The following is a 12,410-nucleotide window of genomic DNA, read 5'->3' on the forward strand; positions in this document are numbered from 1 at the left end:
TACTCTTCCTCATCAGTATCATCTGCTCAGCATCCCAGATAGTATAGGAGGACTCGATGTTGCAACAGAAACTATTGACTCTCTCTTTTCCAGTACTTTAGACACAGTTGCTCCTCTGCGCTTAAAGAAGATTAAAGAAAATAGTCCGACGCCGTGGTACAACGAGCACACCCGGGCCCTTAAAACAGCAGCCAGAAAAATGGAGCGCAGCTGGAAGAAAACAAAATTAGAGGTATTTCGTAATTCGTGGAAAGAGCACATGATCACATACAGAAAGGCCGTAAAAACTGCTAGATCTGCTTATTTCTCAACTCTCTTGGAAGAAAACAAACACAACCCAAGGTATTTATTCGATACAGTGGCTAAATTAACCAAAAATAAAGCTTCAACTTCTGATGATTGTAAACAGCACAGCAGTAATGACTTTATGAACTTCTTCACATGTAAGATTGATAATATTAGGAAAAAAATTTTAACCATGCAGCCGTCTACTACAGTAGCACATCAGACAGAGCATTGTAGTGTCACTGAGGAAAAATTACACTCATTCACTGCTATAGGAGAAGAAGAATTGGCTAAACTCATTAAATCATCTAAATCAACAACATGTATGCTCGACCCTATACCAACTAGGCTATTAAAAGAGATGCTACCAGAGGTCATAGATCCTCTTCTTAATATCATTAATTCATCTTTGTCATTAGGATATGTACCGAAAACTTTTAAGTTGGCTATTATTAAACCACTTATTAAAAAAACGCAACTTGATCCTACAGATTTAGTCAATTATAGACCAATCTCAAATCTACCGTTTCTGTCAAAAATACTTGAAAAGGCAGTGTCTTCACAATTATGTTCCTTTTTAGAAAGAAATGGTATCTGTGAGGATTTCCAGTCAGGATTTAGACCGTATCATAGTACTGAGACTGCTCTCATCAGAGTTACAAATGATTTACTCTTATCATCCGATCGTGACTGTATCTCTCTATTAGTGTTACTCGATCTTAGCGCTGCATTTGATACTATCGACCACAACATTCTTTTGAATAGACTCAAAAATGATGTAGGTATTAGTGGAATTGCATTATCATGGTTTAAATCATACCTATGCGACCGTTATCAGTTTGTAGTAGTAAATGAAGATATGTCACACCGATCCCAAGTTCAGTATGGAGTACCACAAGGCTCAGTGCTAGGACCGCTACTCTTCACCCTGTACATGCTACCACTGGGAGATATCATTAGGAAGCATGGCGTTAGTTTTCATTGTTATGCTGACGATACTCAGCTCTATATTTCTTCACGCCCTGAAGAAACTTACCAATTCACAAGATTAACGGAATGCATAGCTGATATAAAACATTGGATGACCGGTAATTTCTTGCAACTCAATTCAGAAAAAACTGAATTTTTAATTATTGGACAAAAAAGCTCCACAAGTAGTAACCTAGAATACTGTCTAACACTTGATGGCTATTCTGTCAAGTCCTCGTCGTCAGTGAGGAACCTGGGTGTGCTCTTTGATACCAATCTTTAGTTTGAAAGCCACGTTTCTAGCATCTGTAAAACTGCTTTCTACCATCTTAAAAATATATCTAAATTATGGCACATGCTCTCAATGCAAAATGCTGAACAGTTAGTTCATGCGTTCATGACCTCAAGGTTAGATTATTGTAATGCTCTACTGGGTGGTTGCCCTGCTCGCTTAATAAATAAACTCCAGCTGGTCCAAAACGCAGCAGCTCGAGTTCTTACTAGAACCAGGAAGTATGACCATATTAGCCCAGTTCTGTCAACACTGCACTGGCTGCCTATTAAACATCGCATACATTTTAAAATCTTACTTATTACTTACAAAGCACTAAATGGTTTAGCTCCCCAATACTTGAGCGAGCTCTTAACATATTATACTCCATCACGTCTACTGCGGTCTCAAAACTCTGGCCAGTTGATCATACCGAGAATATCCAAATGAACTGCAGGCGGTCGATCCTTTTCCTATTTAGCACCTAAACTCTGGAACAGTCTTCCTAACATTGTTCGGGAAGCAGACACACTCTGTCAGTTTAAATCTAGACTAAAAACATATCTCTTTACTGTGGCATACACATAAAATCACTTTTTCAATGAAATGATTGTTAGGCTGCATTAACTAGGTCAGCCGGAACCGGGAACACTTCCCATAACACCTGATGTATTCGTGACATCATCAGAAGAATGGCATCTACGCTAATGATAGTCTCTCTGTTTTATCCCGAGGTTTACTGCAGTCAGCCGGATCCAGGCCGTATCCAGTTCAGATGGTGGACCTGCGCCCAGAGAAGACCAACACAGGCCCCCGAAGTGTCTGCAGAGACCGTGATTAGACTCCCCCAGCAACTGCCACATCGACACGGCATCTCAATAAACCCGTCTCCGGCGTGTTGACTCAGATTGTTCGAATATTACAATTAAATAATACTTAAATCGATATGTCATCCTCAATAAACCCGTCTCCAGCGTGTTGCCTCCGATCATTCGAATATTGCACTTTAATAATTATTTAATCAACATCATCCTCAATAAACCCGTCTCCAGCATGTTGCCCCCGGTCCCTCGAATATTCTGATCTATTATGACCTCCGAGCTGTAAAGCTGCCAGAATAATAATAATAATAATACGCTGTTTGTTAATTGGCCAGAGGAGAACTGGCACCCCGACTGAGCCTGGTTTCTCCCAAGGTTTATTTTTCTCCATTAGGTCACCTAATGGGGTTTTGGTTTCCTTGCCACTGTTGCCTCTGGCTTGGCGTGCTCAGTTGGGGACATTATTATTTAGATTGATTTCGATGTTTAGTTGAAAAATTTAAACTAAATTAACCATTTAAACTAAATTACTGATCGAATTATTGATCTAACGCCCACACTGTCACTGTATGATACTTGAAATGTTTCCAGAATGGCTATACAGCTGATTAAAATTATGCTCCATTATTTTCCTGTTTAACACTGTAAAGCTGCTTTGAAACAATCTACAATGTTAAAAGCGCTATATAAATAAAGTTGACTTGACTTGACTTGACTTTATGCTCTAGGACCAGATCTTGATATAAATGTAGACATTTTCAGATTTATACTGGATTTAGTTGATTTTTTTTTACAAACAATGTGAAAAAAAAAGCATTTTTTAAATTTTCCCATTCATTACCAAAATCCAAAGAAAATGCTCTAGACACCTGTGTTTGTGTTTGTGTGTGTGTGTGTGTGTGTGTGTGTGTGTGTGTGTGTGTGTGTGTGTGAGTGAACATGCTTGTTCCATATTGCATTTGTGCTCTAGCATTAGTACTTCATTTATGTATGAAAATCTTTCAGATTTATGCCAGTTTTGTTGATTTTATTTGCCAATTTCAATAAAAATACTCTCTGTTGCAGTCTGTGTATGAGATAGAAAGTTAGTTCTACTTTGTGTTTATGCTCTAGGACCAGACCTTGATATAAATGTGGAAATTTTCAGATTTATACTGGATTTAGTAAAAAAAATTTGACAAAAACGTGAAAAAAATGTATTTTTTAAACTTTCCCATTCATTTTCAATGTGGGGTCAATCTGACCCCGAGGGACTTAAACGGTAAAAAATTTTTTACACACCTTTAGAACAACCAAATCAAGCCCAGATTTTTTGTGCATGTTTAGATAGATTATGTAGGAAAAGTCACAGAGTCTCATGTCAAGTCAAGTCAACTTTATTTATACAGCGCTTTTAACAATGTAGATTGTTTCAAAGCAGCTTTACAGTGTTAAACAGGAAAATAATGCAGCATAATTTTATTCAGCTGTATAGCCATTCTGGAAAAAATGCTGATGTCATCAGTTAATTTCAATTATCATACAGTGACAGTGTGGGCTTTAGATCAATAATTCGATCAGTAATTTAGTTTAAATGGTTAATTTAGTTTATTATTTAGATGCTTAGTTAAAAAATGTAGTGTCCCCATCTGAGCACGCCAAGCCAGAGGCAACAGTGGCAAGGAAACCAAAACCCCATCAGGCCCTGAGATGAAGGGAACACTTTTTAAAAATGGAGGAAAAGTCCAGTGGGGTCAGCTGGACGATTAAGGGTTAAAGACCTTTCAGTAGCCGATGGCACACCAAAATTAAATGGGTATTAAAAAAACTATAATGAAATACCTTTTTTTAGTTGATGGTTTTCTCTCACTGAAGTTTGGTGGTTCACCTTTTGACCCGTCACTCTTCACAGACACAGAGCTGGACACATGTGAGCCTGATCTTACACTAATGACACACAGAGCAGAAAGATAAAACACGTCACTACAGGAGATACTTCAGGTTTCATGTTTAATTAAGCCCAGTTTAACACTAATTAATTCCTGATCTGAGACCTGAATAACTGATCAAATTAAAACAAATTAAATCTGTGGAGTAAACAAACACTGTTGACCGCAGTAACCAGATGACTAACGTACAGACTAATGTATGTAAAATACTAAAACTGAAATCTCATCTAGTATCTATATCTATATATAACTGAATGGTGTGCAGTAAATGAGAGGCTGAGAAATAGAAGAAAACCTTTTACATTTTAATAAACTTTTAAAATCAACTTTTACAAATATCCACTGATTTAAGAGTGACGATTTCAGGTGTTTATTGTTCATCTTTTCTAGGTTTTTGTTTTCAATGTTAATTTTCAGTAATTCCTAGTGTGCATCAAGTGTGATGTTATCAACATCTCCAGTCATGGTAGAAGCTCTGTACATTAGTCATATATTAACTGTGATATTGTCTATAAAGCCCTGTTTGACATGTATATTTGACTTGTTCTTATTAAAGTTTCCACATTATTCACATTTACTATCCACTAATGTGCACCTTTAAACCGTAATGCAATCCACTTTAATCTGGGTTTGTACAGGACTTTACATATATGGTGCATGTGTTCCTGTAAACTAAATATGAAACCAGTTTCAAGCCATTTTAACCTGCGACAATCTAAAACATTTATAGGAAGTTCTCAATTGTTTTGCAGAGCATTTGACACGGCAATGGTGAGAGAAACACTGGTTGTTGGTCAGGCTTTGCTCTTTACAGGACAAACCTGAAGCTCCAGTAGTGTTTAAAATGATTGAGTGAAAACAGTGGCAGTCTTACCTCTGTTCCTCTGAGAGACTCATCTTAGAGAGAGCGTCCTTTCCTCGCTCCTCTGACATTACTGCAGAGAAACTGCCACTGAAAACAGCTCAGCGCTGGGATCTTTGTGTGGCTGAAGACCATCAGATGCTCAGCATGACCTGGACATGACAATGAGTCAGTGAGATTTATATCATGAGCGTTCAGAGGGAGAAATGAGGAGGAAAAATAACAACTAATGACCAATGTTCAGCTAAACAATAAGACAAAGAAAATATACTACAACTATGTTCAATATTAATATATTTTTATTTGTGTCTTCAAAGTGAATTTTCAAAGTGAACCAATTAGACTTTGGTTTTAGTGAGAAGCAGCAACATATAAAATATATACAACTGTGTTATTAATACACTCACCTAAAGGATTATTAGGAACACCTGTTCAATTTCTCATTAATGCAATTATCTAATCAACCAATCACATGGCAGTGTCTTCAATGCATTTAGGGGTGTGGTCCTGGTCAAGACAATCTCCTGAACTCCAAACTGAATGTCGGAATGGGAAAGAAAGGTGATTTAAGCAATTTTGACCGTGGCATGGTTGTTGGTGCCAGACGGGCCTGTCTGAGTATTTCACAATCTGCTCAGTTACTGGGATTTTCACACACAACCATTTCTAGGGTTTACAAAGAATGGTGTGAAAAGGGAAGAGCATCCAGTATGCGGCAGTCCTGTGGAGAAAATGCCTTGTAGATGCTAGAGGTCAGAGGTCATGGGCCGACTGATTCAAGCTGATAGAAGAGCAACTTTGACTGAAATAACCACTCGTTACAACCGAGGTCTGCAGCAAAGCATTTGTGAAGCCACAACACACACAACCTTGAGGCGGATGGGCTACAACAGCAGAAGACCCCACCGGGTACCACTCATCTCCACTACAAATAGGAAAAAGAGGCGACAATTTGCACCAGCTCACCAAAATTGGACAGTTGAAGACTGGAAAAATGTTACCTGGTCTGATGAGTCTCGATTTCTGTTGAGACATTCAGATGGTAGAGGCAGAATTTGGCGTAAACAGAATGAGAACATGGATCCATCTGTCACCGGGTGTTTTGGTGACGGTTCATGTTCATTGTTCCTTGTTCATGTTTTAAGTTTATCATGTTCATGTTGTGTTTGAGTGTCATGTTCACAGTCTTGTCATTCACTTCCTGATTTTGTCATGTTTCATTGTCATGTGATTCCCATGCCCTCATGTGATCTGGTGTCTTGTCCTGTCATTGGTTCATTGTTTAATCACGGTTCACAGGTGTCACTTGTCTTGTCATTAGTCTCAGTGTATTTAAGCCCTCATGTTTGCCATGTGTCTTCGTCTGTTATTGATGTTGTTACCTGCTGTGTAGATGAGAGTTATGCTTAGCCACGTCTTTTGTTTCTAGTATTGCCATGTCTTTGTTTTGTTTTGATATTTTGATTAAAAGCTGCACTTGGGTCCAACAACTTGCCTCGTCAGTAGAATCCGTGACACCATCATGCCTTGTTACCACTGTGCAGGCTGGTGGTGGTGGTGTAATGGTGTGGGGGATGTTTTCTTGGCACACTTTAGGCTCCTTAGTGCCAACTGGGCATCGTTTAAATGCCACGGCCTACCTGAGCATTGTTTCTGACCATGTCCATCCCTTTATGAGCACCATGTCCCCATCCTCTGATGGCTACTTCCAGCAGGATAATGCACCGTCACAAAGCTCCAATCATTTCAAATTGGTTTCTTGAACATGACAATGAGTTCACTGGACTAAAATGGCCCCCACAGTCTCCAGATCTCAACCCAATAGAGCATCTTTGGGATGTGGTGGAACGGGAGCTTCGTGCCCTGGATGTGCATCCCACAAATCTCCATCAACTGCAAGATGCTCTCCTATCAATATGGGCCAACATTTCTAAACAATGCTTTCAGCAGCTTGTTGAATCAATGCCACGTAGAATTAAGGCAGTTCTGAAGGCGAAAGGGGGTCAAACACAGTATTAGTATGTGTTCCTAATAATCCTTTAGGTGAGTGTATATTATTTTTTTTATGTCTTCAAAGTGAATTTAGTTCACAAACTCTAGATCAGAATTATGGTTAAAATATGAGGATCTTTATGTTGCTTTGTTGTGGTGTCCACTGTCCATTATGTTAAAGGTCCCATTGGCATGGCATTTTTCTATTATTTTATAATGTTTCCTGAGGTGTACTTATATTGTTAGTATGATTTTTACATCATAAAATGTCATAATTTAGAAATAAAAGGCCTTTTTTCTATACTGCTGTTTGCCCTGTGGCTGAATGCCCTGCTTCAAGAGGCGTGTCTGCTGTGAGACTTCAGTAAAACCGCCCACTGTTGTGATTGGCTGACATCTTTGCATTTTAAATGAGCGGAGGGGGCGTGGTTTAACGAGGCACGAGCAGGCACGAGTCTGCCAGAGACGGATGGACCTGAGTTCACTTCTCATCAGTTCTCTCAGCATGTCTCAGTTCAGGGTGAACTGTTGTAGTTACAGCATATACTTCAGGTTATTAGTTTATTTCTAGTCGGAGGGGCTGTCACTCATGTCAGAAAGTTAGTAACTTTAGTAAATTATGGATCAGCGCTGACTCGAGACGCGAACCGTTTAGAACGATTCAGTCCGATTTGGTGAACTGGTTCGGTTCACTAAAAAGAACCGATTCAAAAGAATGATTAGTTCGCGAACCGGACATCACGGAGACGGAGCGATTGCTAACAAAGTTATTTATAGTAACTTACTGAGTTATGAGAGCGCTGTCTGTCAGCGCGAGTTTATTGTGTTTGTATCTGAGAGTTCTGAATAAACACGAGTCCCAGTCAAGCCGAGTCCGTCTTCATCATTATTCTACCAACTTTGTAACACATGCAATGTACCATTACAGCGAGATGAACGAGTTAGTAAGTGTTGAGTATAGCATTATTTCTAGATATGTTCCAATCATATGAATAGCGCCAGTGACGCGCATTGAGTAACGTTACACAGCGCAAACAAAGACACAACAGCAGTAATCGAATGTAATCCAGTTTATTGTGGGGAAAGCTGGCTAGCCTAGCCGGATACGCTCACGCTTACCCTCCTTCTGCTTAATCTCTGGCCGTGTTTGGCTCCTCCGCTGTGGGCCAGAGGCAGTACTGGGGGTCGGGGATGTTGAAGGCTGAGCTTCGGCGTGTGTGAGGTTTATCTCTAAAGATGTGGCTCTGCCGGTGTTGAGCAGAAAAGACTGTATGCACATTTTAGAACAGATGGACGCGACGAGGACATACAAAAACACTGACTCACAAGATAGAAAACACGAAAACACTGTTCTGTCGGGAGAGAGAGAAGCCGCAGTGTGTGCACGGATAATAAATAATTAGCTACACATAAGAAATCAATGATCACAGATCAGAAGGAACTGAAAAAAGACTTCTGTTTTCATTTGTACATCAAAACACTGAGAAACTGCCAGCGTTCACTCGTTCACAAGTAATGATCTCTCGCGTTTGCATGGGTGTGCCAGATTCTCTGGGCGGAGGAAAGGGAGGAAACCGTTCCTGCTTGGACGTCAAACCAGGAGACTTCAGGATTGGCTCGTCTGGCCTGTCATTTTCTCAAAGGCAGAGAAAGACAGCCAGAACTCGGTTTTACACCGATCAAAATTTCTATCCACTTGGGGTCAATATTCAGGCTAGGGGAACTCATATTAATGTTGAAAAACCTCATAAAATGAAAATGTTATGCCATGGGACCTTTAAAACAATTTTTTTTTTACATTACTGCCTACACAAATGCTCCCAAATATATTTTGAGGTCGCACAGATTCAATTTCTGGAGCATATATGAGCATTTTGTCACCTGGATGATGAAAAGCTGCAAACATTCACTGATGCTCAAAATAAAATGTCAAACAACATCAAATGTCCACTCCATCACACATTATACCAACTTTCAGTATCAAAGGCCAATCAAGGCCATCATCACATCTTTATTCCAGGACATGTGATATATGTTTTAAAAGTTAAACATTTATTTTGTTTAAATGTCAAGTAGTCAAAAGTGGCCTTAATTAAATCCCCATTAAGAACATGCATGTTTATGAACCTTTATGACCTATAAATAATATTGAATGAATGTTTGTTGAGTATCAAAATAGATCATCCGTTTGTATCAATGATCATCATTGAGTGTCATTCAGTGTCACAGACACACGGTTAAAGAGCGGTTTATTAGGCCACTGGTTTGGTTGTGGACATTATTTGATCTGTTTTCAGAAGGATGATGATGATGATGATGATGAAGATGATGATGATGATGATGATGATGATGATGATGATGATGATGATGATGTTTTAAATCTGGACTGATGACAGTGAAGGGCGAGAGAGGACCAGGCCTGGACATTTTACGCTGCTGTTTGTATTATGTTTATATGCCACAGTCGCCGCTGACGCTCCTTTCCTTTAGTTGTTTGTGTTTATTACGATTAAAGTTATGTTTAATGTTTGCTGGTTCCCTCCTCCTTCTTCCCTGAACTTGAACTTTATTACAGTCACGTTTGATCACTTAAATTCATTTTATTTAATTCTCTCTATCACAAGTTCTGAATTACTCCTCATACAGGTCACTTTATCTGATGAATTCACATTTCTGTCCATTAATGACCCAAACAGTTGCTCACCTGTCTAATAAAACACATCATATATTAAAGCATCTTTAGTGTTTCCATGATTTCTACCGCAGTAAAACCTGGATATCGAGGGTAAGGCGGATACGACGCATTGACATACGTGCAAAATTAAAATTAAAATTACATTATATAATTAACATTTGCCATTTCCTACACTCTTTTTAATATTTCAATAAATATGATATAGCTTCCATACCTATGATGGGTCAACTGATATTTATATGTTTCTATTATAAATCCGTTTCTTAGACAAGTTCATTTACTGAAGGCTATGAGGAAAGCTAGGAAACTCAGATTAATAAATTAATTCACAGTATGTGCACATTGCACATCATTAATCTTATGCCTTATATGATGAAAATGTATTCGTTAATGTTTCTTTCACCTCACCTCACATTGACAGTTACTAATTATTACACTACATAAATCATGTAAATTATAATAGGCCTAATGTATTTTCAATTCAAAAAGGGGACCAAATTCTACAAAATCAACTAAAGTTTATTAGTTTGCATCACTGATTATTTTTGACAGTAATTTAACATTTATAATATAAAACAGATGTCAAATTTGAATGTTTAGTTTATCTCCTTTTATCTTATCCCGCGCTTTATGACCGTTAACTGGAATTCACGGTCAGCTTCTGTGAACATAAAGCCCGCCTACTTTGATTTGATTGGTCATCTCAGATCTTGTGCTGTGCAATATCAATGCGGCACTAAAATAGAGTTAATAATTAGACATTTATTTCACAAACTGAACCTTTATACGCCGGGCCTCGGTGCTACGGCCATAGAAGTAAACCACTAAACGGATTGTCCAAAGAAAACTTTAAATTCCACATTAATCACAAAATGATCCTAAAACTGGAAATAAACCTTTTTAGAAAAAGGCATTATTAATTACTACAAAATGGTTTTGTAATTCCTGGTTACTTCTTGATCGTTTGTTATAGACTACTTTTGCAACATGTTTAAGTCATTGTGTCATAACCTAATCATTATCACACTAACTCATATATGATACGATCCGAATATTCCCCCCAAAAGAGTGTAATCGTGTAAGTATTAAAGCTTACTTGCAGTAGTTCAGACGGTCTTGTCCTACAGGAACAGAATCCAGGGCTGTTTCTCAATAACAAGTACTTGAACTTTGGACTCCGGAGATCAAACTCCCGAGGGCGGGAGGAGCTCAGCCGGTGATTCTGCAAATGGAGCTCAGCAAATATCAATAGCCATTATAAAAGAATAAGTAAAAGGTATAAGAAGCTATACAATAAGAAATAACATTTCACAAGTCCACAAGAACACAAGTATCTGATAGTGTCATTCAGCTCGAGCTCAGGCTACTCCGGTTATCTCTGTATGGATATTTTAGTCTACAATAAAAATATATATCTTATAAAACACAACTCTGCTTCTTTTCATTTTCATTTAAACATATTAATAGCCACACAAATAACAAAACTAAATATAACACAACCCTGCCTCTTTTCATTTACATTTTTAAAATATTAAACATTAATATGTGGTTCAGGCAATAAATGTGCATTTATATGATTTTCACTGGAATAAAATTCACATAAAACACAACCCAGTCTCTTTTTGTTAAATGTCAGTTTTAATGATCAATAGCCATTATAAAAGCATAAGTAAAAGGTATAAGAAGCTATACAATAAGAAATAACATTTCACAAGTCCACAAGTACAGACAAGAACTGTCAAACACTTTATCTTTGAGACTGAGACTTTAGGACTGTTGTTTGTCATGAGATACGATTCAATCATTAATCAAATAGTGTTTGGTATTAATCCAGTCAGTGGTATTAATGTTTAACAGCGAGAGCAGGAAGATCTGAAACATTATATAAACGAGGTTACACCTGTGGTGTTGTTGTTCTAGGTTTAGGGGAGAATGGGGTAAGATGAGTTTTTTAATTATGTGGTCCTCAAGATAAGAGAAAATAAGGCAGAAGTAATGAAAGTATCTAAAGTAATTTCAGGATGTTTGCTATCATTTTAAATGATCAGAATACAACTATGACAAAGGGTTCTAAAAATATGGCTTCTTATAAAAAAAGTGTTCATGTGGCTCAATTTACCCCAGGTTAGGGGTAAGTTGACCGAGTCAGTGTGTAAGTTGCACCATCTTGGTGTAAACGGACCATCTAATTGAATCTGAATCAAACCCATGTGAGATTGTAAAGATAATTTACCTCTTTTAAAACTTCAATAATCACATTTCCTTTCTTAAAGCTAAACAACATAAAACCAAATGAATTTTAAATTTCAATATCGTTAATTGTTTGCATTTCTGAAACAATATGTTGAACGCCAAAGTTGTAATCGTCCCAAAAACAAACTAAACAGAGTTTGAGTGAAATTAAATTCAATAAAAACTGAATTAGAATGAATAAATGCTTTATTAGCTGGTTGTCCTGCATCATCAATAAACAAGCTACAGTTAGTCCAAAACGCAGCTGCTAGAGTTCTTAGTCTTACTAGGTCAAGAAAATATGATCATATAACACCAATTTTATCATCTCTACACTGGTTACCTATTAAGTTCC

General features: G+C 37.8%; 1 protein-coding gene across 2 annotated transcripts in view; it reads right to left on the reverse strand.

The window, feature by feature from the left end:
• LOC307139808 (uncharacterized protein) overlaps positions 1-10,974 on the reverse strand; it is a 59,459-nt gene extending 48,485 nt beyond the window's left edge. The window contains exons 1-4 of one of the 2 annotated variants that reach the window (XM_079838912.1): positions 10,920-10,974; positions 6,138-7,122; positions 5,149-5,288; positions 4,168-4,272 (exon numbers count right to left, since the gene is read on the reverse strand). In XM_079838912.1, the coding sequence (XP_079695038.1) occupies positions 4,168-4,272; positions 5,149-5,207 (164 nt within the window). In that variant the 5' untranslated portion in view covers positions 5,208-5,288; positions 6,138-7,122; positions 10,920-10,974. The remainder of the gene's footprint in view (positions 1-4,167; positions 4,273-5,148; positions 5,289-6,137; positions 7,123-10,919) is intronic. The other variant, XM_079838911.1, reaches the window with a different exon arrangement.
• Between the last annotated feature and the right edge of the window lie 1,436 nt (positions 10,975-12,410).

This window comes from Gobio gobio (genome assembly GCF_949357685.1).
Source record: "Gobio gobio genome assembly, chromosome: 16".
Classification (NCBI taxonomy): domain Eukaryota; kingdom Metazoa; phylum Chordata; class Actinopteri; order Cypriniformes; family Gobionidae; genus Gobio; species Gobio gobio.